Source organism: Schistocerca serialis, chromosome 12, assembly GCF_023864345.2.
Source record: "Schistocerca serialis cubense isolate TAMUIC-IGC-003099 chromosome 12, iqSchSeri2.2, whole genome shotgun sequence".
NCBI classification, from domain to species: Eukaryota; Metazoa; Arthropoda; class Insecta; order Orthoptera; family Acrididae; genus Schistocerca; species Schistocerca serialis.
The window spans coordinates 22629917-22657608 of NC_064649.1; the positions used below are offsets into that span (position 1 = coordinate 22629917).

The following is a 27692-nucleotide window of genomic DNA, read 5'->3' on the forward strand; positions in this document are numbered from 1 at the left end:
TCAACTAAGTTGACAATGCTTAGAAATCTGTCAGTACAGGCTGCAGCTGTTCCTGTTAGCTGACATTGTTTACTTAAAATGAACAGCTGTTTCTTATTATACTTCTTACCTTTTCTTTTTAACCCTTTCTTCCCACATTATGAATTCAGCTATGGAGAAACGAAAATTCAGTGTTTTCTTCGTTAATACAATGCACTAAACACAAAGTTCTTCATAGTTTTGATCAAATAATTATTTTTTATGCCATGTTTTTCAGGAACAACAGTGTGACTTGACAGTCGAATGAATTTTAAAAATTCCTTTGTCACAGTCTGGATTGTCTGCCAAAAAAATATAATTGCAGTACACAAGTTTTTGAAGTTTTAGGCTCTAATCAAGGCACACATTGTAGCCTCATCACAGCATGAAACAAAGGAAATGAAAGGCTAATAATAATAATTAAATCTGTTTCATTTATTTTAGCAATATAAAAAGCAAAAAAATAGGTTAGTATTTTTTAATATATATCTAAAAACAAAGATGATGTGACTTACCAAATGAAAGTGCTGGCAGGTCGACAGACGCACAAACAAACACAAACATTCACACAAAATTCAAGCTTTCGCAACAAACTGTTGCCTCATCAGGAAAGAGGGAAGGAGAGGGAAAGACGAAAGGATGTGGGTTTTAAGGGAGAGGGTAAGGAGTCATTCCAATCCCGGGAGCGGAAAGACTTACCTTAGGGGGAAAAAAGGACGGGTATACACTCGCGCGCGCACACACACACATATCCATATATCCATCCACACACATACAGACACAAGCAGACATATTTAAAGACAAAGAGTTTGGGCAGAGATGTCAGTCGAGGCAGAAGTGCAGAGGCAAAGGTGTTGTTGAATGACAGGTGAGGTATGAGTGGCGGCAACTTGAAATTAGCGGAGATTGAGGCCTGGTGGATAACGGGAAGAGAGGATATATTGAAGAGCAAGTTCCCATCTCCGGAGTTCGGATAGGTTGGTGTTAGTGGGAAGTATCCAGATAACCCGGACGGTGTAACACTGTGCCAAGATGTGCTGGCCGTGCACCAAGGCATGTTTAGCCACAGGGTGATCCTCATTACCAACAAACACTGTCTGCCTGTGTCCATTCATGCGAATGGACAGTTTGTTGCTGGTCATTCCCACATAGAATGCGTCACAATGTAGGCAGGTCAGTTGGTAGATCACGTGGGTGCTTTCACACGTGGCTCTGCCTTTGATCGTGTACACCTTCCGGGTTACAGGACTGGAGTAGGTGGTGGTGGAAGGGTGCGTGGGACAGGTTTTACACCGGGGGCAGTTACAAGGGTAGGAGCCAGAGGGTAGGGAAGGTGGTTTGGGGATTTCATAGGGATGAACTAAGAGGTTACGAAGGTTAGGTGGACGGCGGAAAGACACTCTTGGTGGAGTGGGGAGGATTTCATGAAGGATGGATCTCATTTCTGGGCAGGATTTGAGGAAGTCGTATCCCTGCTGGAGAGCCACATTCAGAATCTGATCCAGTTCCGGAAAGTATCCTGTCACAAGTGGGGCACTTTTGTGGTTCTTCTGTGGGAGGTTCTGGGTTTGAGAGGATGAGGAAGTGGCTCTGGTTATTTGCTTCTGTACCAGGTCGGGAGTGTAGTTGCGGGATGCGAAAGCTGTTGTCAGGTTGTTGGTGTAATGCTTCAGGGATTCCGGACTGGAGCAGATTCGTTTGCCACGAAGACCTAGGCTGTAGGGAAGGGACTGTTTGAGGGCCTCGCTGCGATGGAGCACTTCCTTTCACGCCGATCACCTGCCCCCCTACCTAAAACCTCCTTCCTCATTACCTTAGCCAGCTTCATCCTGACCCACAACTTCTTCAGTTTTGAAGGCCAGACATACCAACAATTAAAGGGAACAGCCATGGGTACCAGGATGGCCCCTTCGTACGCCAACCTATTCATGGGTCGCTTAGAGGAATCCTTCTTGGTTACCCACGCCTGCCAACCCAAAGTTTGGTACAGATTTATTGATGACATCTTCATGATCTGGACTCACAGTGAAGAACAACTCCAGAATTTCCTCTCCAACCTCAACTCCTTTGGTTCCATCAGATTCACCTGGTCCTACTCCAAATTCCATGCCACTTTCCTTGATGATGACCTCCACCTGTCCAATGGCCAGCTTCACATGTCCGTCCACATCAAACCCACCAACAAGCAACAGTACCTCCATTACGACAGCTGCCACCCATTCCACATCAAACGGTTCCTTCCCTACAGCCTAGGTCTTCGTGGCAAACGAATCTGCTCCAGTCCGGAATCCCTGAAGCATTACACCAACAACCTGACAACAGCTTTCGCATCCCGCAACTACCCTCCCGACCTGGTACAGAAGCAAATAACCAGAGCCACTTCCTCATCCTCTCAAACCCAGAACCTCCCACAGAAGAACCACAAAAGTGCCCCACTTGTGACAGGATACTTTCCGGGACTGGATCAGATTCTGAATGTGGCTCTCCAGCAGGGATACGACTTCCTCAAATCCTGCCCAGAAATGAGATCCATCCTTCATGAAATCCTCCCCACTCCACCAAGAGTGTCTTCCCGCCGTCCACCTAACCTTCATAACCTCTTGGTTCATCCCTATGAAATGCCCAAACCACCTTCCCTACCCTCTGGCTCCTACCCTTGTAACTGCCCCCAGTGTAAAACCTCTCCCATGCACCCTCCCACCACCACCTACTCCAGTCCTGTAACCCGGAAGGTGTACACGATCAAAGGCAGAGCCACGTGTGAAAGCACCCACGTGATCTACCAACTGACCTGCCTATACTGTGACGCATTCTATGTGGGAATGACCAGCAACAAACTGTCCATTCGCATGAATGGACACAGGCAGACAGTGTTTGTTGGTAATGAGGATCACCCTGTGGCTAAACATGCCTTGGTGCACGGCCAGCACATCTTGGCACAGTGTTACACCGTCCGGGTTATCTGGATACTTCCCACTAACACCAACCTATCCGAACTCCGGAGATGGGAACTTGCTCTTCAGTATATCCTCTCTTCCCGTTATCCACCAGGCCTCAATCTCCGCTAATTTCAAGTTGCCGCCACTCATACCTCACTTGTCATTCAACAACATCTTTGCCTCTGCACTTCTGCCTCGACTGACATCTCTGCCCAAACTCTTTGTCTTTAAATATGTCTGCTTGTGTCTGTATATGTGTGGATGGATATATATGTGTGTGTGTGTGTGTGTGTGTGTGTGTGTGTGTGTGTGTGTGTGTGTGTGTGTGTGTGCGCGCGCGCGCGCGAGTGCATACCCGTTCTTTTTCCCCCTAAGGTAAGTCTTTCCGCTCCCGGGATTGGAATGACTCCTTACCCTCTCCCTTAAAACCCACATCCTTTCGTCTTTCCCTCTCCTTCCCTCTTTCCTGATGAGGCAACAGTTTGTTGCGAAAGCTTGAATTTTGTGTGAATGTTTGTGTTTGTGTGTCTGTCGACCTGGCAGCACTTTCATTTGGTAAGTCACATCACCTTTGTTTTTAGATATATATTTCCTACGTGGAATGTTTCCCTCTATTATAACCATATCATTAATTAGTATTTTTTAATCTAGACAATTACAATTCTTCTGGCCCCTATTGTTTGTGGGAGTCACATATTTGTATCAAGGTATATTATTAATTTGAGACACTATTTTATTGATAGTTACCATTGTCAGAGCGATAATATAAGCACAATCTTCACCATAGTACCAAAGAAATAAGAAATCTCAGATAAAAGAAAATGAACATAAAATTTATTTTGGCAACTAGTTTCAACGTATTGACGTCATCTTCAGACCCATACACTTGTCAGCTGCACAACGTCCGTATCTCAACACTGACTTATAATATCAGCCGCATGCAGTTGACGTCAACAAGTGTATGGGCCTGATGATGACATTGTTACAACATTGAAACTAGTTGCCAAACAAAATAGACACCTTAAATACCGCTGGAAGAATTTCTTCATTTTTAATATAAATTTATACCAGCCGACGTCCCACTGTCCTCCATTTGAACTACGGATGTACGAAGACTTTAGTAGATCTGTTGCATCTTCTCAGTGTTCTGCCCATAAAACTTAGTCTTTGGTTTGCCTTCTCCACACCATTTTCTGGGTGTTCTTTCCAATTTAAATTTTCGTTATTGTAGTTCCTAGAAATTTAGTTAACTTACGGCCTTGACTGATTTCTTGTGTATCCAGAGTTTAACAGATTACTTTTAGCACTTGTATGGATGACCTCACACGTTTCATTATTTAGTGTCAGTTACCAATTTTTGTGTTATACAGATAACTTTTCTAAATCAATGTGCAATTGTTTTGATCTTACAATATTAACAGACGATAAACGACAGCATAGTCTGCAAACGCTAGGTGACAGGCACAGTGGTTAATACACTGGACTCGCATTCAATGACAGTTCAAACCCACTTCCGGCCATCCTGATTTAGGTTTTTCAGTGATATCCCTAAACCCCTTCAGGCAAATGCTGTGATGGTTCCTTTGAAAGGGCACGGCCACTTTTTTCCCAATCTTTTCCTAACCTGATGGAACTGAAACTGTTTGGGCCTCTCTGCTACATCGACCAAACAATCTGCAAACAACCTAAGACAGCTGCTCAGATTGCCTCCCAAATCATTTATATGGATAGGGAACATTCATGGCTATGTAGAAAAGTAGGTAGAAGATGTAAGTTCATTTGTGCTTTTCTTCAACCTATTACATTTTTTGATAGTAAAATTGTTACTTTCTGACTTTCCCTCATATAAAAACAAAGCCTGCCACATAAACATAATAGTCTTAAAAGAAAACTGGAGTGGTGTTTCATTAATTAACCCAGTTAGTCCATACTTCTATGTACTACTGTTCATTTAAAAGTGTTTCACCCTCAGGTCACCCCGTATTTTAATTTCGGTGTGGGAAGTGCTCTACGAGTGAACGTGTGTCGCAGGTGCTGGACCTGCGCCGCACGCAGGTGGGGGACCAGGAGCTGATGTTCTTCAGCCAGCTGCAGCAGCTCGAGGAGCTGCTGCTGGAGCAGCGGCCCCCGGTCGTGCTGTACAGCTCCGACGCCTCGGACTCGTCGGACGACACCGACACCACCAGAAAAGTGAGTCTCCGGGAGTGCCCTTGCTTGTTATGCTGGTGCAATGAGTTAATGTTAAGTAAGCAGACTGCCAGATGTGTTGGTGGGAGTGGGGGAGTGACTGAGCCTCTGTAGGGTGAGGGGGGAGGGGTGGGGTGGGGGAATGAAAGCAATTGGCTTTCGGTTATATCAATTTTTTTCTTGCCATTTGTAATAATCGTAGAAATTGAATAAAGATGGAAAAATTTTGACTCGGTTTCAAGGTGTGTATGCATTCAAAATATTAAATTAACGTTAGAGCTGGTGTGCCCGTGTATAAAGTTTGTCAGTTGCAAATAACATTGTTTTGTACAATTCCATTGTTTTACAATTATAAGACTGTACTTCCTCCATCATTAGTGCTTCAGCTAACACAGTAACAAGTTGTTGCCATATGTCGAAACTGAGCGAGGTGGCGCAGTGGTTAGCACACTGGACTCTTATTCGGGAGGATGACAGTTCAAACCAGTGTCTGGCCATCCTACTTTAGGTTTTCTGTGATGGGTTTTACTGATGGTAGTAATCACAAAACTGAGAAAATATTTCAGTTAGTTAATTCACTTTTTAATCTTAAGAGAAGTGTCCTGATTTGCCTTGGCTTCTGCTTTCCAAACTACATCCTGTTTGTCATTTTAAGAGAAACGTCCCAGTTTGTCAGACAAATATTATGGCAACCCTAGTTACTGTCAGCATCATAATTTTGTGTTGTGAGAGCTGTCAACTATGTAGTTTCATTCTCTACTGGTGATGGTGAGGCTACAAGGGACAATCCTTGTGGGCATATCCATCGGAGTGGAGGCGGGGGTCTGCGGTTTTGACCCTACCGTACTCCTAACAAAAGTCTTCCTGTGCCAAACATTTCTAAACTTCCTTTTTTTCTCACTTCTTCCCTGATTTTATGCATCATATGAAACTGCTGAAGAGTGAACTGGAAGTGTTTAGCTGCTACTGACTAGTAAATCCGTCCAAGAACCTTCAGCATTGCAGTGCATCAGAAATCATTGGTTAATATATTAAAAAACTAAAAGCCCGCCTTGATTGCGAAAAAAGCACCTAGTCTTTAAGTTTTAACCTATGTTTCGGCGTAGATAACTACACCACCTTCAGAACAATAAAACCCACAAGTGCCTAAAAAGACCTTTGTCAATGATTAAAAGAACACCATAGCTATACATTTATAATTGAAAAAGAAAAGGAAAACACAAACAGTACATATGTACAAAGTCAAAACCACTATTTAACTTAATGGTGTACGCTCCACCTCACACTGGCCTATGTTTGATGGGCCATGACCAGCCATAAACTGCAGCTACAAATGGTCGCTCACTTACAAGCCTGACGCACTACCTATGCACATGCGCAAGACAAGGGAAGCTGCTTGAATGCGCATGTGTATACAAATACGAGAAAGTTTAAGCAAGCGTCGGGGCTAAATAGCCCATAAATCCCTAGATCATCAGATTTACAATTATGAAGAACAAAGGAAAGGCGTGAAACATTCAAAAAATCTGTGGCTTTCGTACTTTCACCTTTTCAACCATCTATGACTCTAACATTAGTCCTGTTTTCACTAGTCAGCCAGTCAAATGCGGAAGTTGACCTCCCACCATAAACTCAGAAGGCGAGGGGCTACGAGGGATGAGGAAAAACTGAACAGTGAAAACTGAAAAACCGAAACTGGTATTTTAGTTCTAAATGACCAGTATTTTTCTATATTTGTTTGGTCACAGTTAAAAGTTTATTTTTTACTAATAACCAAGTAAAAAAAACAGAAGTATCAATTAGCTGTAGCAGCAGTGCTAAAATGTTCATTTTTACTCCTTTTTTTAAAAAAGAGTAATTTTTATTCATAAATCTTGCAGAGGTTTGAAATAATGTAATGAGTAAAACACATCTCATAACGCACACAATTTCAGAAAATTTCTGATGTACAGGAGACACATCAATGTTACAGTTTGCTTATTTAAAATTTCGTTACACGTACAATAATACTTTTTGGAGCATTTACTTATTTGCAGTTTTTCAAACTTACAGTATTTACATCTGCTATAACTATCATAAATTTTTATTCAATTTTAGGGATCCAGCTCAGTGTCACTTTGTCCTTCATGAAATCTTCCACAGAGTAGTAGCATTGTTCAATTAGAAAATTGTGTAACTTACTTTTTAAAATATTCATGGTCATTATGTCACACCTTGTTATTGTGTTTTGAATTTTCATGGCTATATACTGAGGAGTCTGAGCACACAGTTTTAAGCCATGAGAGGTGAGCGTAAAGTTCTCTTCTTGTCTTGTCATATGAGTGTTCAAGATGATTTTTTTTTTAATAGATCAGCTCTGCTGTGTAGGAAAAGAACCACCTCAAAGATGTATAAAGAGAGGACAGCTAATATTTTTAGGTCTTTAAATAATGGTCAACATGATGCCCTCTGCTCTGCTGTGCAGAGCACATGTCGCAAATGATTCTTCTTTGCAACTTTAAAATTCGTCTAACAATTTCCCGAGTTTCCCCAAAAAATTATTCCATTTCGAATAACAGATTCAAAGTAGCTATAATATACCATTTTCCTGGTGGCCATACCAGTGGCTCAGGCTAAAATTTCCATTGCAAATGCAAGGTTGTTTAATTTTCTATGAAAATTCCAACTCAGTTCGGTCTTTTATTTCCGGGAACCTGACTGAGTCAAGTTCTTCCTTAAACCATTTTGACTGAACCATGTTTCCAGGTTACTTAATGTATTCATGACACTCTGTGGTATATTGTCAGAATTTTCATTTTTAAGTAGGGCAGAAGTATCATCTGCAAACAAAGTTAAATGAGCATATTGAGATGCAAGTCATTTACATAGAATAGGAATAAAATTGGTCCACGGATTGAGCCTTGGGAAGACCTTGTGACAGTTTTCCGCTCAGAGAAAAGATCTGCTCCATTTGATGTGATTACTACCCTTTGTTTCTTCTCCAAGAGAGATGATTCAAACTATTTCAAAGTAACATCCCTTATTCCATACCTGTTGAGTTTGAAAAGCATCAGGGCATGGTTTAGAGTCGAATGCTTTTGTAAGACCACAGAATATTCCTGCGACCTTAGCTTTCCTATCTAGTGATGAAATAATTTTTTTCGATAAACTCATTTATCGGATCTACTGTGTTTTTGCCTTGTTGGAGGCCAAGTTGGTTATGTGAAATGATATCATTCTGTGTAATGAAGCTTTGTATCTGTAAAGCAGCAATTTTTTTCAAATATTTTTGATATGACAGGAAGTATAGAGATGGGGCGATAATTTCCTATATCATCTTTTGAACCTTTTTTAAACAATGGTTTTACTTCTGCATATTTCAAGAGATCAGGGCAGTAACTGTCTTCAAAAGATTTGTTTATTATGAAAGAGAGAGGATGCGCTATTATGTTGTAAACATTTTTAATTATTTTGGTGGGTATCCCATCCCAGACAGCAGAGTTTTTGTTTTTTAAGGAGAGTATGAAATTTCCAACCAAGTGTGCTGAGACTGTGTTGATTTTTTTGAGACATTCACTGGTATTACCTTTTAACCCAAAACCATTTACTTTCTGTTCATAATTTGCTATGTCTAAATCAGATTTTGCTGCATTTATGAAGTACTCATTGAAGCACTCACATATTTGAGCTGGATTTACAACCGATTTTTCCTTAAGTTTGATTTCTAAAATGTCTTGTTTGATTTCGGACAGCTAACTCAGACTTAAATACAGACCATACTGCCCTTGATTTATTTTTCTGCCCTAGAATGAATTTGTTATTTGCCATTTCTTTTGAAGCTTTCACAACATTTTTAAAAATAGTTTTAATAGTTTCTAACACATTTTACAAAATCAGGATCTTTGTTGTACTTCAGTTGATTGTGTAGCTTCCTTTCCCTCTCACTTGACATTTTTATTCCTGGTGTGATCCATCTTATCTTACTTGATGTTTTGCTGTAATATGATCTTGGCAGGGAAGCTTCATTAAATACTTCAAGAAAACTGTTCAAGGATGTACTAAAGCTTTCATTTGTTGAATCACCATCCCCAAAACACCACTTAACTTTACTTAGTTTCTCATAGAATATTTCAGTATTTTTTTTATTGAAACCTCTTCTGATATGTTTTTCTTATATTATGTTTATCAGTTTTTGGCAGTGAGACAAATAAGGCTGTGTGATCAGAAAGTCCTAAGTCTGTACAGAAGTTATGTACATTATCAAAGTAGTAATTTGTTACAATGTTGTCAGTGCATGTTGTTGAGTGAATATTTTCTCTGGTAAACTCCATAAAATTTAGTTTAAAACTAGACTTTTTAATAGAATCAATAAATGTTATTGATTCTTTGTCATTTGCAGTGTTTATATTAAAATCTGCTGCTGTTACAATTTTTTTCTTCTTTTCTTTCTTCAGTTTATCTAGCAAGCACTGGAATTTAGAGAGGAATGACGCGACTAAAGCCCGTTCTGGAATCATATAAATTGAAATGATCAACATAGAAAGGTCTTTAAGCTCTACACAACTACTTCCAAATATACAATCTTAATTTAAACAATTAAAATCTGTTTTCACTTCATATCTTGTATAAGAGTCCATGAGTATGCAGCAGCCTCGGTGAGATTTTTTCCTCCCTGAAATAGTTGGTTGCAACATTGAAGTTTTCAATTTTATTTAAAATATTTATTGTATTAGAGCTAAGCCAGTGGTTATTTAAACAAATAATTTTTATGTTTTTACGTTCTGAAAGAAGAATTTGTAACTCAGTGTTTGTAGCTTAGGCTGCTGGAAGATTGAGCTTAAGCCATTTATATTCCAGTCCATCAAATAAGAACTTTTGCTTGTTTTAATAGTATTAAGCATACATTTTCGTAGACACTCTTTAGATTTCTTTTCAGCTAACAGGCATTTTTCTTTTGCATCCCCTCTTGTAAATATTAGTTTCCCTTAGTTTTAATGATTTTACAAACATCCGTAAACATTTTGCTGGAGGTCATTGATCCTAATCTGTTAAGATGCAGTCCACCCTTGGCTAGACATTCCTTGCCCAAAAACTTATTTGAGTTTATAAATATTGCACAGAGTCTGTCACAACACTCATTAATTCTGCAATTGATTCGACTGATATAACTGTCACTCACCGACCTCTTTTTTATGATTCCGCTGATCACTATCCTGGAACAAGGGTAAATTTTTCTGGCTGATCAGATTATATTTTCTGGTTCGTTAATAATTTCCACTTCACTGTATCCTTGGAGGGAATTTGTTCCAACATGGATGAAAACGGCTTTGTAATTTTTGTTCGCATCTTTCTTGATGCTTTCTCTTGAATTTGCAATATTTTTGAAATAGTTACTGAGCCGATGGGACCTAATTCCTGGGCGGACTTCAACTTCACAAGTTGACACTGACATTTTTCAACATGGAATTGCCAATTATGAGAGATTCATTTTCAGCTACACTTCTGATATTATGACGTCTTTTGTTGTTGAACTTTCCACTTTTCCATTTATATGTAGTATTTATGTCTACTGAGTCTACACTTTGTTTTAATTTACGTGACGTGAAACGCTCGTCTAGCAGGGAGCTTGCATTTGTATCCCTCTGCAAATGGCGTGCTCCCTTGTTTGCATTGCTTTTAAGCAGAGAGTAAAAAAATTAGAATCAATAGGAGAACACGGATCTCTCTCTCTCTCTCTTTTTTTTTTTGTGTGTGTGTGTGTGTGTGTGTGTGTGTGTGTGTGTGTGTGTGTGTGTGTGTGTGTGTGTGTGTGTGAGAGAGAGAGAGAGAGAGAGAGAGAGATATGATCAACCACTTATTACATTTCAAGAAAAGAAGGTAATGATGAATTGACCGTTTCCTTTCATTTGCCTGTTTACTTTAATATTCTGATTCTATGCATCTCGAAACTGAGCAAGTCAAAAATTTTCAGTCTTTGATTTGTATGTTTATTACAGGAAATAATAGAAAAATCTGTTATTTCAGAAACTGGTTATTTTCAGTGGTTTTTACCTTCAGGCTAAACTGGCATGGAAGAAAACTGATAAGTTGCAAATAGGCACAACAAAAAGACAGTAAGAACGAGAGCTTTCAGTGAACTAGGCCTTGGTCAGACACACACACACACACACACACACACACACACACAGTCTCAAGCTACTGGCTTTGACCGAAAGCTCACTTTCTGATTGTCTTCTTGTTATGCATATCTGCGACTCAGCATCTCCACTATTTGGTGAGTGGCAACTGTCCTTCTCATAATATTGTTACATTCTGTCCTGAATTTTCCAAAAGGTTATATCAGCGGTAACTGCCATCCATAGGGGCAACCTGAACTGCTTCAGACCTTGTCCGCCTCTCGTATCACAATGCAGTTCCATAACTTTTGACGTTTTGCTTTGTTCCCTCTGCTTTTTTCCAGGTTCTCGGCCTAAAGTGATGCTGCAGATCATGATCAAATTGCCAGTCCATCCTTTTTATCTTCCAGAAATAGATACTTTGGTTATTCAAGGAGAAGAGGGACTGAGGACCTTCATGTGTGGTCCCTTTCAACCTCCTCAAAAATTCGCTGCGTCAAACTCCATTCCTTCCCCTCCACACAGAAGTATTGATTCAATATTAGTTTTTCGGAACATGAAGTGGAGTCAGATTAATAGCAACTGTACCCAGAACTATTCCTCACGATATGTCGAATATTTTACCATTTGCTTTGATACTAATCAGTTTAATATCCTGAATACACTCTTGGCTATTCTTCTTACAAAAAGTCCAACTGCGGTGGCAAAATTAAAGCAACTAACCGTAATAGTAGAGTTCAGGAGTGACTGAAGATAAAATTGTTGTGGATTTTCTTCACAGATGTCGTACAGTAAGTTCTCCACAGTGCTCGGAACTGTCGTTATCCATAGATGTCGAAACCTTAAACACTTAATTTCTTGAAAGAACAGCTATGTAGGTAAAACAAAAACGTTAATGGGATTTTATTTTGGAAAAATTATTTATTGAAAAATAAAAAGCTAATGTAGTTTATTTTTCTGCATACTACGAGGTGAAAAGTCACGGGCTACCTCTTTATATTGTCGCATCTCATTTCGCCTGGCAGCGTGGCAACTCGATGTGGCAGAGACTCAACAAGTCATTGGAAGTTCTGTGCGGAGATGCAAAGCTGTGCTGCCTCTGTAGCCAACCTTAACTGCGAAAGTGTTGCCGGTGCAGGGTTTTGTGCATGAACTGACCTCTCTATTATGTCCTATAAAATGTTTGATGGGTTCATGTCAGGTGATCTGGGTGGCCAAATCATTCGCTCGTATTGTCCAGAATGTTCTCGTGTGGCTCACTGTCATCTGTAAAAACTTCATCGTTGTTTGAGAAAATGAAGTTTACGAATGGCTGAAAATGGTCTCAAAGTAGCTGAACATAACCATTTCCAGCCAATGATTGGTTCAGCTGGGCCCACTCTATTCCATGTAAACACAGACTGCACCATAAGAGAGCCACCGCTAGCTTGTACAGTGCCTTGTTGACATCTTGGGTCACAGTTTCATTTGGTCTGCTCCACACTCGAGCCCTACCAGCGGCTCTTACCAACTCAGGTCTGGAATCATCTGATCGTGCGATGGTTTTCCAGTCATCTAGGGTCCAGCCAATACGGTTAAAGGTCCAGGAGAGGCACTGTAGGCATGTCGTGCTGTTCACTAAGTCACTTGTGGTGGTCTGCTGCCACAGTCCATTAATGCCAAACTTCACTGCGCTGTCCTAATGGATAAGTTCATCATACATCCCACATTGATTTCTGAGGTCATTTCGTGCAGTATTGTTTCTCTTAGCACTGACAACTCTAAGCAAAAGCTGCTGCTCTCGTTTAAGTTAACACCTTTGGTCACTGCATTATCTGTGGGAGAGATAATGCCTGAAATTAATTTGGTATTCTCAGCAGACTCTGGATCTCGGAATATTAAATTCCTTAACAATGTCTGAAATGGAATGTTCCATCTGTCTAGCCCCAGTGAGCATTTGTGTTCAAAGTCTGTTAATTCCCGTTGTCCAGCCATAATCGCATCGGAAATCTTTCCACGTGCATTGCCTGAGTGCAAATGACAGTTCTGCCAATGCACTGTCATTTTATACAATGTGTACTCGATATTACCACAACCTCTGCACATGAATATAGCTATCCCGTGACTTAAGTCACCTCAGTGTAGCTCCCTGACTTATAAATAAATTGTTTCCAACAAGAAGAAAGATTCTGTATCCCAGCATCGTAGAGTGAAGCTGGTTGCATCAAGTCAATTATGCCTAAATCCCCCCTGTGCCTTCATCATTTCCAATTTGTTGCTCTTGTGGAGCTGCTTTTAGCAGCACAAACACAAGAAAATTATAGCCGTTAGTCCACACTGTTGGGAGGATGGTTGTTAAAGCCAGTGCATTCCAAGTTTTGAGACTATTAGAGCTTCAGGAGCGCCCTACATAGTTGTGGAGGAGAATGGCATCTGGAATCAGTCGGTCTCATCTTTTGTGATGATATGCAGCCCTCACCTCATTCAACAGCTTGGAGCAGTAAGCAGCATTGAGTGTGCCACTCGTGCAATAAATCTGTCGGCGAAATACCTCATTGGTCAGAGAAGATAGCCTGAATGACCTTGCCAGTTGTCAGTCGACTCTTGGTTTTTGCTTAGGCTGTCTCCCTTTTTCTCGCTACTCTGTACTGCCTTGTTTTGACTTGGGACTTGTGGTGAACCCATGTTTTGTCCCAGGTGATAACGCAATTCAAAAATAAATTAAATTCTTTCTCGAAACTTGCTGTAAGCCTCAGAAAGACCTCCAAGTGGATCATCTTCCAATCTATGATTGAAAGGTGAGACACACATCTGACACACACTTTATGGAACTTCAGGTCATTTTTGATAATTGACAGCTCCCACAACTTGCTCCAGCTTGATCTGCAATTTATTATACTGTTTAAAGTCGATCACCTTTGAAGATGTGTCGAATTGTGTGAATGTTTTCAGTTGTAATGTCAGTCCGAGGATGGTGATTGTGTTCCTGATTTTCCACTCATTTTTTACACCTTGAATGATTCTTGCCAGGCAAAGAAGAGTCCTTGACAAGTTTGGTCTCCAAACAGTGCAGTCAATCTTGGAAAAATTTTTGTCACTCAAGTTTCTTCATGAGGAAGAAATGTTGCAATTATGCATTGTACAATGGACTGGTGCATCTATTGTTCAGACAATGTGAGTGCTACCGATGAATTGGTTAGGGAGTGTGGAATGGCTGGCTCTTACCCCTTTATCAGACTGTGTCCCCCTTTAAGGATACCAGAAGTGTGGGCACAGTCCTACCATCAGTACATGCTCGTGAGCAGAAATCCTGTTCATATTTGATTGACATGCAAACACATTAAACAACGAATAGAATGCAACAAAAGAGCCCTTTACTTTATCCTTCATATCTTGGTTTCGTTGTAGGTCCCTAACATGTAAAACAATTTATTGCCTTTGGTAGATCAGATTTTTCTCACTGCTGAAACGGTTTTCATTAAACTTTTCACCTATTTATGTTTTTATTTAACAACTAGGATAGGTTACTACTCACCACACTGATGTGTCACGGAATAGAGGACTGAAAAGAACATTTAAAAATAGACTAAGCTAGTGGGAAAAATCCCTCCTGTAGATTTGGTCCACTTTTAAAGTGCCTCTCTGCCTCTCAACACTACCTTTATGTGGCGAGTAGCAGTGTATCTTGATTCGTATCTATGTTGTCCCATGGTGCATTTTCAATAGTATATTTTTATCCGTGCTCATTGCAGGCTTTTCCTCGTCAAAGTATTGTTAAACCTAAATAGCGTTCTGCTTTTACATTTGGCCTATTGTGGGTGAACACTAGTGGTAAAAATATCAGATAGTCGATAGAAGATAGCGAATGCAAGGCAGTCGTAGAGCCCAATATCGCGGACACCGAGGCTCTGAAATTCGTCAGCCTATTGTTTAAGGGGCCTGTACAGATGTTTGATTTTCTGTAAAAATGAGGCTGTTCAGAAGGCAGGAAGAGTGTAAGTGAAAGAGAGAAACAAAAAAATTGAACATGCACGAGGTATGATCAAAAAGTAATGTTGTGTGCTTTATAATCTGATTTTCAAAACTTTATCTTGTTGTTACATGTGTTCCTGATGTATATTTGCATTTTCAGCTGTTTTGAGTATTTAGTTTACTGTTGACGGTTGAAAAGGTTGTGTGTGTTTTAGGGAGCTTAGTGAATTTTTACATTTGAAAAAGATTGATCACAGACGGTTTTTGGCAAATCTGCTGTGAATAACAGAAGAGTTTACAAGTGGTATAAACATTTCACAGAGGGTTGAGAAGTTGGACGATGACTGCTCTGGATGCCCTGACATGTCAATTACTGATGCCATTGTGGAAGTAGTAAAGAAAATGGTTCTGGAAAACCACCAAATTATCATCAGAGGTGTTGCTGATGATGGTGTATCCTTTGGCACATGCCAAACATTTTTTTTCTTTTTTTTTGGGTGTTTTGAGCATTAAACATGTAGCTTCAAAGTTTGTTCCAAAATTGTTGAATTTTGACCAAATCGATGTCATATAGACATCCCCCAGGAGTCGCTGAATGTAGTAGACAATGATCCAGAACTTCTGAAGGAGGTTATAACAGGTGATGAAACATGGGTTTGTGGGTTTGATGTCGAAACAGAGGCTCAATTGTCCTAGTGAAAACTGCATGAAGAGCCTAGGCTGAAAAAAATGTGGCAAATGTGATCACATGGGAAGGTCCTTATCATTGTTTTTGGAAATTACACTGAGATAGTGCATCATGAGTTCCTGACTTATATGGTCAGTAAGGAATACCGACTGGAAGTTATGTGCCATTTGCTTGAAGCAATTTGCAGAAAAAGACCAGGATTATACCAAAACCAGTTGGAAAATTGATCACAATAATGCTCCTGCTCACACCTCAATGCTTGTTTGTCATTTTTTGGCAAAAAACAAAAATGTTACATTGTCTCAGCCACTGTATTCACCAGACACAGCTCCTTTGACTTCTTTCAATTCCCGGGGCTGAACAGAACCATGGAAGGACATCGTTTGCCACCATTAATGATAACAGCATCACTGAAGGTCCTGAACACCATAATGCAAAGTAAGTTCCAGAAGTGCTTCCAAGATTGGGAAAAGTGCTGGCACAAGTGTTATATCTGGGGGAGGGGGGTGGGGTGTATGCAATTTTGAAGGGGACAGAGTTGATTTTGATGGATAAATAAAAGTTTTAAGAAAAACAAAAATTCCAATTACTTTTTGATCACACTTAGTAGGACCTGAAAGTTAACTGAAAGAAATAGATTAAAGTGTAGTTTTGTAAATAAATTGTTGGCTTTAGGCAGTTACTGTGCCCATAATGCAGTAGATTTTAAAATGTTAAGTGAAGCACTTCCTAACACAGTAAATAGCAATTTCTGGTTACAAATGTTTTGGATTGTCTGTTTTTTTGGTTATCTTCAAAATCTCGGTTTTGCATTGACCTGGAGAGTTGGGAGCCCACTGTACTACCACACGTTAAAAAGCTCTTCTTCCACAGTTACTGCCACTGATGTCCCCGGAGATGATTTTCTACAGCCAAGTGACGTGGCTGGAACAGCTGCTGCTGGATCGGCCAGCCGACGACGACTTGGACGATGATAATGATGACATGCTACCGGTAAGTCTTCAGGAGGTCCCTTGCACAGTATTCCTGTAGAGAGTGTTAACATCAAATTGTCAGATTGGGGGAGGGGGTAGGAGGAGGAAGTGACGTGGCCCTCGTACAGAGCACCAAAGTGTGAAGAGCTGTGTGGGGGCATGAACCACCCCAGCCTCTCAGTATTTGGGCAGCCTAACCTGTTTTTGTGCATTATAAATAGTTTTGTGAAAGCCTGGGACTGTAAAAACAATGGGTTTGTTTATAAGAAACTTAACTGCTGCCAGTCAAGATTTTCTTTTATTCCTGTTTCACATGATGCATTCTGTGAAATGATTCCCATTTTACGTAATGCTTTCGATGTGCAAGGATTGCTTTGTTTTGTCGACTTCACTGCAATATATAAAAAAAGCACAATTTATGGTTAGTTATCGATTTTTATTTGTTGTTAGTGGTGAAATTTGGAAAAAACTTGTATTTAGTTTTCTTTGGTCTATTTGCGTAGTCTACGCAAAGTCTAGACAAATGTACCGTAAAAGAACTGTAAATACAAGTTCTTCCAATTGATAACTCAGTTGTGTCTCTTTAATATATTACACTGAAGTCAACAAAACAAAGCAGAACCCCGCACTTCAAAAATGTTAGCTAAAAACGCCATAGCACAAAGAGAACACACACTTGAAAATCAGAATCGGTTCCCAAAACGAATCATGTAAAATATAAATAAGAGAAAATTGTGATTGGTAACAGAAAAGTTATTGGGTTAGATAGAGCAGCAATCAGTTGTAGAATTAAGTTGCTTTAATATGACATTTATAGTCACAACGCAGATCAGATTTCGACCTGTCGGGTCATTATCAATGCTAAAACAAATAAGAGTATATATTACAATTTGATTTGCAAAAGTTATAAGTCCCTCACATCATTGTCTTTTAATGTTAACATTACATACCAGTGCGGAATTGTAGCGGTTGTTCGTGCTCAAGTGAATGCTTACACAGTTCAACCATTACTGTCATAAAATTATATGTTGGTTTCACAGTACACATCGGTTTTGCGTATGGCGCCTTCTATGAGCTGCACCTGAAGTTCACGGTTTTGACGACATTTTTTGTAAAATTTATGTTGTGTAGTAACTAAGTAGTAACATGAAATTATTACGAGTAAAACTATGTAAAATTACAATTCTTACTTTTTCTCATGTCTGTAATGTGCTAGATGTTTAAATTACTATAGCACGTAACAGTGGCAGTTTATGCCTCATGGGCTAAAATTAATTATAAAACTGATATGTCTACATAAAGTATGTTATAGGAAGTATTGCATATTTTGTCGTGTTGGGACCTGTCTTAACTTAATTAATTGTTACTTGACAGAAGATATAACGTTAACTTTATTTACAAAATGCACTTTGTTGGCACTAGTAGCGCTTGTAAGCATCATTTCAATATGTCGCACTTAGTGGCCGAGAAATAAGAACAATATGATAGTGTGATCTTTTGAACACTTATTTTGAAAAATGTCAGTTTTACGTATTAATTGTTGCTAATAGTTGCCCTCATGAGTTTGTATGTTATTCTAATGCAATAAGTTATGTAAATATAGTGTTATGAAAGTGGTACTCGTTTAGATCTTATGCAAGTGGCTGCTACATAATGGCGTGAGGTTTGCGACTGATCTTTGAGACCCCCTGGGTCGAATTTTTCACTGCTTTCAAGTAGGGAGTTTTCAAACAATTCCCAGAAATGGGCATTTTTCATTATGACCTGATCATTGATCAGATTACACTTAGAAAGACCACCTGATGCCTGCATTTATATTACATGTTAAATAACAGGTTAAGTCAAAAAGAACTTTACACCTTTGGAATGATATATAAATTTATTGAGAACTTACAAAATTGGTAGATGTTGTTTTGCAACCTCAAGTTTCACATAAGTGTCAACTGTAATTTTGGTTCAATGCAATTATCATTTCTCATGCCCAGACATCCCATTGGTAACCAATTTCTTCCCACACACATTGGAGCAAATTGGCAGTGGTGGCTGAGATTTGATTAGTAATGTCAGCTAAATTGTTTGGTAGGGGAGGAACATACGTCTGGTCTTTAATGAAACACCAGAGAAAGAAATAAAGTGGTGTCGAGTCAGGGGAGCGAGGTGGCAATGCAACTGGCCCTTCGTGGCCAGTCCACTGACCTGGGTAGCAATTGTCACGGAAACCTAGAACTAGTGGCGGAATAGGGTAGTAGTGCACTATGTGAATCAAACTTGAGGTTGTTTGCTACAAGATGTCACATCTACAGATTCTGTAATTTATCTCAATAAGTTTCTATATCATATCGAAGTTGTATAGTCCTTTTTCACTCACCACATATTTGTTTTTCCCAGGATATATTACAGCCAGTACATGAAAGTCAAATGAACAGCAAAAGAAACACACAAAATTACATTCATATTGTGTGAAAAAAGAAAGTTATGAGGATTAATCAACAATAAAATGACATATATAAATGCTGTGGCGTAGCCATGAGGTAAGCAAACAGTAAAAATGATCGATGTAAGGTCTAAGACATGTTATAAACACACAGTTCTGCGACTCAGTTACTTTGCTGCCCATATAGTAAACTTCGTCTGTCATGTCTCAGATCCTAATCTGATTCCCTCAGCATTGCCCAGTTTAATTAGGCTACATTATGTTATCCATGTTTTACTTTTGTAGGTGTTTGTTTATAACTATTTTTCATGACACTGTCCATTCCGGTCACTTGCTTTCCCAAGTGCTTGGACACACTGACAAAAATAGTGTCATCAGCAAACTTGAAATTTTTTAGTGATTCCCCATTTTGAAATTCCTCTCTGGATTATTTTAGTGCTGGCTCTATGTACATATTGAATAATATTGGGAATAGGCTAAAACACACTGCCTTTTCACTAATTACTTCCTTTTGACAGCCTTAGGCTTTGGTTTCTATAAATTGTAGCTAACTTGTTGCTTTCCTCCTCCCTCTCCCACTCCCTCTCCCACCCTCCATTTGCCACTGCAGGCGTTCATTTGTTGCAGGGTCAGCACCTGGGACTGGAGTTCATGCAGTGGTTCCGGTCTCTAATGGTGTCCTCAGTGTCGGACACGGGGATCTGCTTACTGGGGAAGGGCCCCCACTCCCCGTGGGGCGTAGCCATCCTCCGCAGAATGGACTGTGGCCAGAATGAGCACAACCCACGCCTCCGGAAGCTCGTCGCCCGTGGGTCAGTACATTGTGCAAAGTGTTGTCACCTTTGCTGTGGAGTGCAGGCTATTCTCAGTTATTGAAACTGTGTGACAGCAAATTTAACATAGTTGCTTGGTTTGATTTTGTTTCCAGGTTTTGCCAGTTAGGTTTTGATGTCCCTTTAATCTGTGGTCAAGCTATCTTTGCTTTTGTAGTAACTTTCTAATGCGGCTTTTGTACAGTGATCAGTCTTTCTCTCGCAACTTTACTCAGCGTGTACTTGTCTGAGGCTTATTGTACAATGCCTCTGAATTTAATCGACTTTTCCTCCACAGTTGTTCTGTTTGAAATCTGTTCATGGGTACTTCACACAGATTTTGTTAAGTTCAGAATAACTGAGCTTCCCAAACTCAAAAAATGGTGGCTATTTGTGCCAAACAGAAATACAATGACAGAAATGGCACATTAGTAATAATCTCGCTTTAAAATGAGAGAATTATGGGTGCAGATTAAGTAATGTTTTCTCTAGAGTTACAATAGAGTCTGTAAAACTTTTTCCTGGTGACCGGTACATTTTTCTTCTCTTAAGATCTAAGTGACATACCTATACTATCTTTTTTAACCTCCTACAGTCTGCATCTCTTTGCTCTCCAAGTAAGGAACTGTTAATTTCAAAAGAATGTATGTATAGATCGGCCTTTCTGTCTCATAATTTATTAGTTTTTTCAGTTGCATTAATTAACACTCTTCAATCAGTGAGGTGTCTTCAGGTTTGTGGCTAAGTCATTTAAATCAAATTTTAGTTCATTGACCACATTTATATTTAAACGCAGTTCCAACAGAGCGCTCAGAACCCCTAAAGAAAATACACTTATGCTTCCCAATATAACATTGGAAAATCTAGGTTAGAGTATAAAGATTTCTACTCACCATAAAGATGACATGTTAAGTTGTAGTCAAGAACAATTAAGACACGCGTAAGCACCGTTCATCAGAAAAAACACACACACACACACACACACACACACACACACACACACACACACACACACACACACAAAATGACTGCCAATTCCAGCAGCTTGGACCAAATTCTGAACTGCACAGTTAGGAGTTAACCTTAAAACACATTTGCTGCTTCCTTAATTATTCCAGTCCCAACCTATGGTAACATACTGTCCACACAGCAGCTTCGACTCCCTCTGTCTTATCTTCTCCCCATTGTCGTCTCCCACCCTCTTTGTGTATTGCCCTCCGCCAATGCATCCACCCATCTTTCCCTTCATTGCTTCTCTCTTCCTTCACTAAATTTTCCCTGCCTTCCTGGCCCATAACCACCCAACACAGCACCTGTTGGCTGTCTAATCTCTGCATACTCCACTGTACAGCACTCTTTTTCTCTCCCAGCTGTAAGCTATCCCTTTCCCTTCCCTTTCAGATTGCTGCTTCCATTCTCTGTGACAGTTGTATTCTGGCCTGAGCTGCCAGAGTTTGCAGTCACGTGTGTGTGAGTTGGCTAACTTATACAAACGAATGGCATGTTTTTCTCTTTCTGACGAAGGCTGTGGCCGAAAACTTGTGTGTAGTTGTCTTTTAATTGTGCCTGTCATCTTTATGGTAAGTAGCAGTCTATCTTTTCCTTCATACTGTCCTTTGTCAAAAATTCATTTGAATTGTGATACAAATTCCTTCTTGTAACAACTTTGTGAACAACACAACACAGTGGCCATTAGGTGTGTCTCATCTGGCTTATGTAGCTAGCAGCACAGAAAGGATTTTTTCTTGCATTAAAAGTGGATCTTATAATGAGAAAATAGCGTTAGTATATTTCTTATTAGCTATTGTACGTGTCAAATGTTAAAATACTGCCAAAATATAGCAATAAAATTTGTTAGATGCCCATTGAAAAGCATTTTCCAGCACTTGAAACAACAAAGTGACATTGTAATGAACCATAGGAAATACACTAAGGTGACAAGCCATGGGACAGTGATATGGATGCACCCAAGTGGTAGTAGTATCACATACACGAAGTATAAAAGGGCAGTGCATTTGCAGATCTGTTATTTGTACTCAAGTGAGTCATGCAAAAAGGTTTCTGACACAATTATTGCCACCCTGGGAATTAAGATTTTGAATGCGGAATTGTAGTAGGGGCTAGGAATGTGGGACATTCCAGTTTGGAAATTAAGGAATTGAATATTTTGAGGTCCCCAGTGTCAAGTGTGTACAGAGAGTAGCAAATTTCAAGCATTAACTCTCACTACAGACAATGCAGTGCGGACGGCCCTCGTGTAACGACAGGGCAGCAGCATTTGCACAGAGTAGTTAGTACTAACAGACAAGCAGCACTGCACAAAATAACATCAGAAATCAGTGTGCCACATACAATGAATGTATCTGTTAGGACAGTGCAGCAAAATTTGATGTTAATGGGCAGTGGCAGCAAAAGACCGATGCGACTGACAGCACGACATCACGTGCAGAGACGCTCCTGTGCTCGTGACCTTATCACCCGGACCCTAGATTACTGGAAAACTGTGAGCCAGTCAGGTGAGTCTCGATTTTAGTTGGTAAGAGCTGGTGTGTGTCACAGACCTCACGAAGCTGTGAACCACAGTTGTTAGGAAGGCAGCTTTGCAAGCTAGTGGTGGGTCCGTGATCGTGTGGACTTCATTTACACGGGGTGGCCCGGGTCCTCTCGTACAACTGGACTGATCATTGGCTGGAAACAGTTAAGTTTGACTCCGTGGACGACGGGTTTGAAGGAGACTCTGTACAATTTGAGCGAATCAATGGCCAACCAGTTCGCTCGACACGAATCGCAGTGAGCATTTATGGGACATAATCGAGAGAACCGCTAGTGCAAAAAGTCCTGTGCCAACAACTCTTTTACAACTATGGACAGCTGTAGAGGCAGCATGGCTCTCTGTTCTGCAGGGGACTTTCCAACGGCTTTGAGTCTGTGCCACATCAAACTGCTGCACTACACTGGGCAAAAGGAGGTCCGACTCGGTATTAGAACATATCCTGCAACTTTCGTCACCTCAGTGTAAATAAGTACACACAGCACTTTCAAGGTATAAGAAAATAAAATATTAGATTACGTTGTAACCTTTGCTTACTCTCGTGGTACCATAGTGATGTGCGACGATTGTATCTTTTCTGTAGATGGTGGTGTACTTAGACTGGGAGTTGCTTTATCCCTGGCTGTTCTTTGCAGGTTCTCTGATGTGACAGATGTGAGTGTGGACTATCTGGTTCACGTGGACACTCTGCGCTATTTGGACCTGACGGGCTGTGGAGTGACGCGGCACGCCCTCGAGAGCTTCGCCAATCTCCGTCCAGATGTCGAAGTCGTGGGACTCTAACGGTATTCCTCCTTTAATTTCTGTCTCTATCTATCTATCTATCTATCTATCTATATATCCATCCGTCTGTCTGTCTTTCTGGATGGTGGTGTGCTTTATATGTGTTACTTGTTGTTGGAACACATAACTTAAAGTACTTATGGTTGTTACTGAACATACTTCTGGTTGTGTCATAACAGAAGTACGGAAAACAGATTGAATGGGAAGTTCAAATTAAATTTAACATGGTTAATGGATCAGATCTGATCATGTAATGAATCCTACTTTGAGGTGCATTTTCTGCAGCACATTGCTATAGAAGTTGGGTCTTGTGTGATGTCTGTAACACTTTCTGGGATGGATTTTCAGAGGTGTTGCATATTGCCTTAAACTCAGTTTTGCATGGTAAGAATTGCTCGGTTAATAGTGTAAATATGGTGTTTTAATGTGAATTGAGCTGAGAGGACAAAATGAGGGTAATCCAGCATACTGACAGTTTGCCTTTAATAAATTCCAGAAAAATATTTCACTAGCAAAAACATGTTGCAATAGCTTACTTTTATTTCTTTACACAATCACTGCCATTTTTTAGGCTTGTTACATCTTCCTCAGCCTAGAAATCCCCTCATAATAGTTGGTTACCAGCAGTCCATTAAGCAAGTTGTATACTGGTGTCTTCACTTCACCATTACTTTAAAAAATTTTTATGTCAGGGGACACTGAGTGCCATGAAAATAGTTAGTTGTGTAACCTGGACTGTATGGTGCTACATTAAAAGCTTTCTCCCACATTTATTTGGGAAGCATTTTATTGCAGCCGCATTATGAATGTAGCCACTATCAAACATTTCTCACATTTAACAATATTAGGAAAAGGATATATTGCTGCTATTCACCATAAAGATGATCTGTTGAGTTTCAGACAGGCTCAACAGATGACTTACACATTGTAGCTTTCGTCCTATGCCTTCTTCCAAAAAGAAAATGCACACACATTCACAGAAGCAAACACACCTCAAGTGCACATGACCGTTACCAGTGTCAGCTCCTACGAGAATATCTTCTTTTCCTAATATTGTTGATATTCCAAGTTGGAGTCTCCATTGTTTGATTTATCTCATTTATTTTGCTAGAGGTGTGTGTTCTTGTGCTCTGACTCAACACTTCCAATATCCTGTGAGTGACCGCCTTTCCTCATAAATTATTTACGTTCTACTAGAACTTTGCTTACTATATTTACAGTGCCTAGTGGCTTCCTTCCATCCAAAACCTTGTGTCATCTGCCCTTGGCCTCTCTTGTGTTATCTGGCCACATCTTTTCGTAAGTTTTTTCTCTTGCCCTTTGTGACACACAGGCTTCACCTGCCCTCACCAGGGTGGCCATGCATGACTTTTGTGATGCTTTGTAGCATCAGTCGGACACTTTGACTGCATCATATACTATTTTACGGACCACTTCTCCACCAGTGCTCTTGACACAATTTCGTGCATCCTTTTCACTCCCCAAACTTGTCCCTTCTTATCCTGTTCCCTGTACAACTACCTAATGCTTTCTTTTGTCTGTTACTCATGTCACCTCATGCTTTACAAGCACTGTCCCAACCCAAATGGATCTGCATCAGTTGAGGAACGTATACATTTCCATGTTCCTTAAATGCTACATAAGCCATGGGATCCCTACCAACAGCCTAACCATAAAAATTCTTTTCTGGATTCCACCCATCCTTTTGCAACAATCTTCATCCTTTTCAGATCCTGCAGTCCCTATTCCTCACGAATCTGGAACTGAAGGAACACATCTTCATGCCACAGGCATCCCAGAAATTTGCTTTATCCACAAGATGCTGTTACTGTGCAAACCTAGTAACATATACATCATCTCCATTTCACATGCAGTACTCCCAGGGTTCTGTCTTAGGTCCCATTCTGTTTTTGTTTTATATAAATGATCTGCCACTTAATATTGAGTGTCACTCAGTTTTATTTGCAGATGACACATCTTTAATCACTGAAAGTAACATTACAGATTAAATTCCACAAACTGTATTAAATACTTTAGAAAACTTAGATACCTGGTTTGATTTAAATGGGTTAAAATTAAACATGGAAAAGACTCAGTTGATGCAATTTAAAACAAAACAAGCAAAAGTAAATGATATTCAGGTCAGTCAAAGAAACCAGAAATGTGAAATTCCTAGGAATGCAACTAGATAAAAATCTATCATGGGGGTCACACATACAGTACCTTGAAAATAAATTAAATAGCCTAGTATATGCAATGAGAATATAGTGCAATGCTACCAATATGGACATAAGAAAAGTAGTATATCACAGCTACTTTGAGTCAGTAATAAGTTGTGGAATTGTATTTTGGGGTAACTCAAACCATATGTGTTGAATTTTAAAACTTCAGGAAACATCATTAGAAATATGCACAATGTAGGGTGAAGAAAACCATGTCCCCCACTCCTAAAAAATCTGAGTATATTAAGTGTTCACTCACTATACATATATGAGCTGATTATTTTTGTACACAGTAACCCTGATTTATTTGTAGCAAATCATTTTCAGCATGATTAAAACACCAGAAATCAAAATAAATTTATGCTGCCCACCCACAGTTATAACTTTATGCTCAAACTCCACATTATATGGGTCTGAAAATTTATAACAAAGTAAAAGGAAGAGAATTGTTCAGCATAAATTTAGAAACACTGAAAAAATCATTAAACGAGAAACTAGTGCAGAAGTGTTACTATTCAGTAGAACATCTCATAGATGACAACCTGAAAATTTGAGCAGGAGAGAGCAAGTACTTACGACTGTTAATCTTAAAAGTTAGTTACTTTGAAGAAAAATTATTAATTGCTAAGTAATTATTCAGTACTGTGTATTAAATTACTGGTATTATAAGGAAAACTGTAAAAGAGTTTGTGTTTTGATGAGTCTCCTGTATTTTTAAGTCAATGGCTTGAAATTGTAACTCCTGTCTTGGATACCACTACCCAAGAACACCTATTCTACCCACAGGGAACACCTGATCTTCCCCCAGTAATCTCCTAATAGCACACACACTGCCAAGCTGACCTTTTCAATTTGCCACATCCTTCAAAACTCCATCCCAGCACTCCACTAAATCCAGAACCCAAAACATTGTTGTTAACATTTCCCCCAAGAACCTCAGTCGTACCCAAATGCGTTTTCATCCCAACACCCAAGTTAAACCATACTGGACTTATCAAAGACCTACTCTCCATCTCCTGATCCCTACAGTGGAAACGCTTCTTTGCTACCAATCCCTCGAACCAGTCAACCAAATCCTAACATTGACCTTTGCCTCTTCCAGTTCATACCAACATCTGTCCCCACTCCCACCTAAGCACTCTCTGGTCACTTTCCAGGAATTCTTTGCCTCCAACTTGCCCTTGCCATCCTACTCCAGGTCTTTTCCTGAGAACACCAACCTCTCAGCAGAAGAAATGACAGCAATTCACATCATCAAAACAGATCCTGAGTTAATCATCTTCCCTGGAGACAAAGGCTCCACTACTGTCATGATGGATCACAGTGGCTGCCTGAGAAGAATTGCCCCAATTGTCTGACTTCTTAACCTATGAGCTCTGCCATAGTGATCCCACCCCAGAACTGCAATGTAACCTTCATACCAGAACCTCTCCCTCAAGTACATCGATCTCCTCACTACAACGCCCAGCACACCCACCTTCCAAATCCTCCCCATAATGCACACACCCAATAGTCTTGGATGCCCCATTTTTGCTGGTTATTGCGTCCTACTGAAATAATTTCTGCTCTTTTTGACAAATGCCTCCAACCTATTGCCTGAAACCTAGCCTCCTATATCAGAAATACCAACCACATCTTTCACCACATATCAATCACTTCCATCTCCTTTCCCTCCTGGATACCTATTTGTCACTGTTGATATCACTTACCTGCACACAAACATCCCTCATACTGTGGCCTCACTGCTATCAAACAGTACCTCCACCAACGTCCTTCGCACAACAAACCCACTACCTCATTCTTAATACACCCTACCAACTATATCCTCGCACACAACTACAACTACTTCCTCTTAAAGGGGGAGGTATACAGATAAATTCGTGGCACGTGCATGGGCACCTTACCTGGTGCCCTCCAATGCAAACATTATAACTCCCATCTAAAGGAAATTGTCCTAGCTTCCAAAAACCCCAATCCCCTAGGCTGCTAGAAGGTCCATGACATCCAATACTCATTCTTCCATGAACTCAACACCTTC

General features: G+C 40.0%; 1 protein-coding gene across 1 annotated transcript in view; it reads left to right on the forward strand.

Moving 5' to 3' along the window:
- The window catches only part of LOC126428052 (uncharacterized), a 73952-nt gene that overhangs the window by 34882 nt on the left and 11378 nt on the right, over window positions 1–27692 (forward strand). The window contains exons 6-9 of the mRNA XM_050089929.1: window positions 4989–5147; window positions 16752–16871; window positions 19914–20098; window positions 23285–23434. Of these exons, the coding sequence (XP_049945886.1) occupies window positions 4989–5147; window positions 16752–16871; window positions 19914–20098; window positions 23285–23432 (612 nt within the window). The 3' untranslated portion in view covers window positions 23433–23434. The remainder of the gene's footprint in view (window positions 1–4988; window positions 5148–16751; window positions 16872–19913; window positions 20099–23284; window positions 23435–27692) is intronic.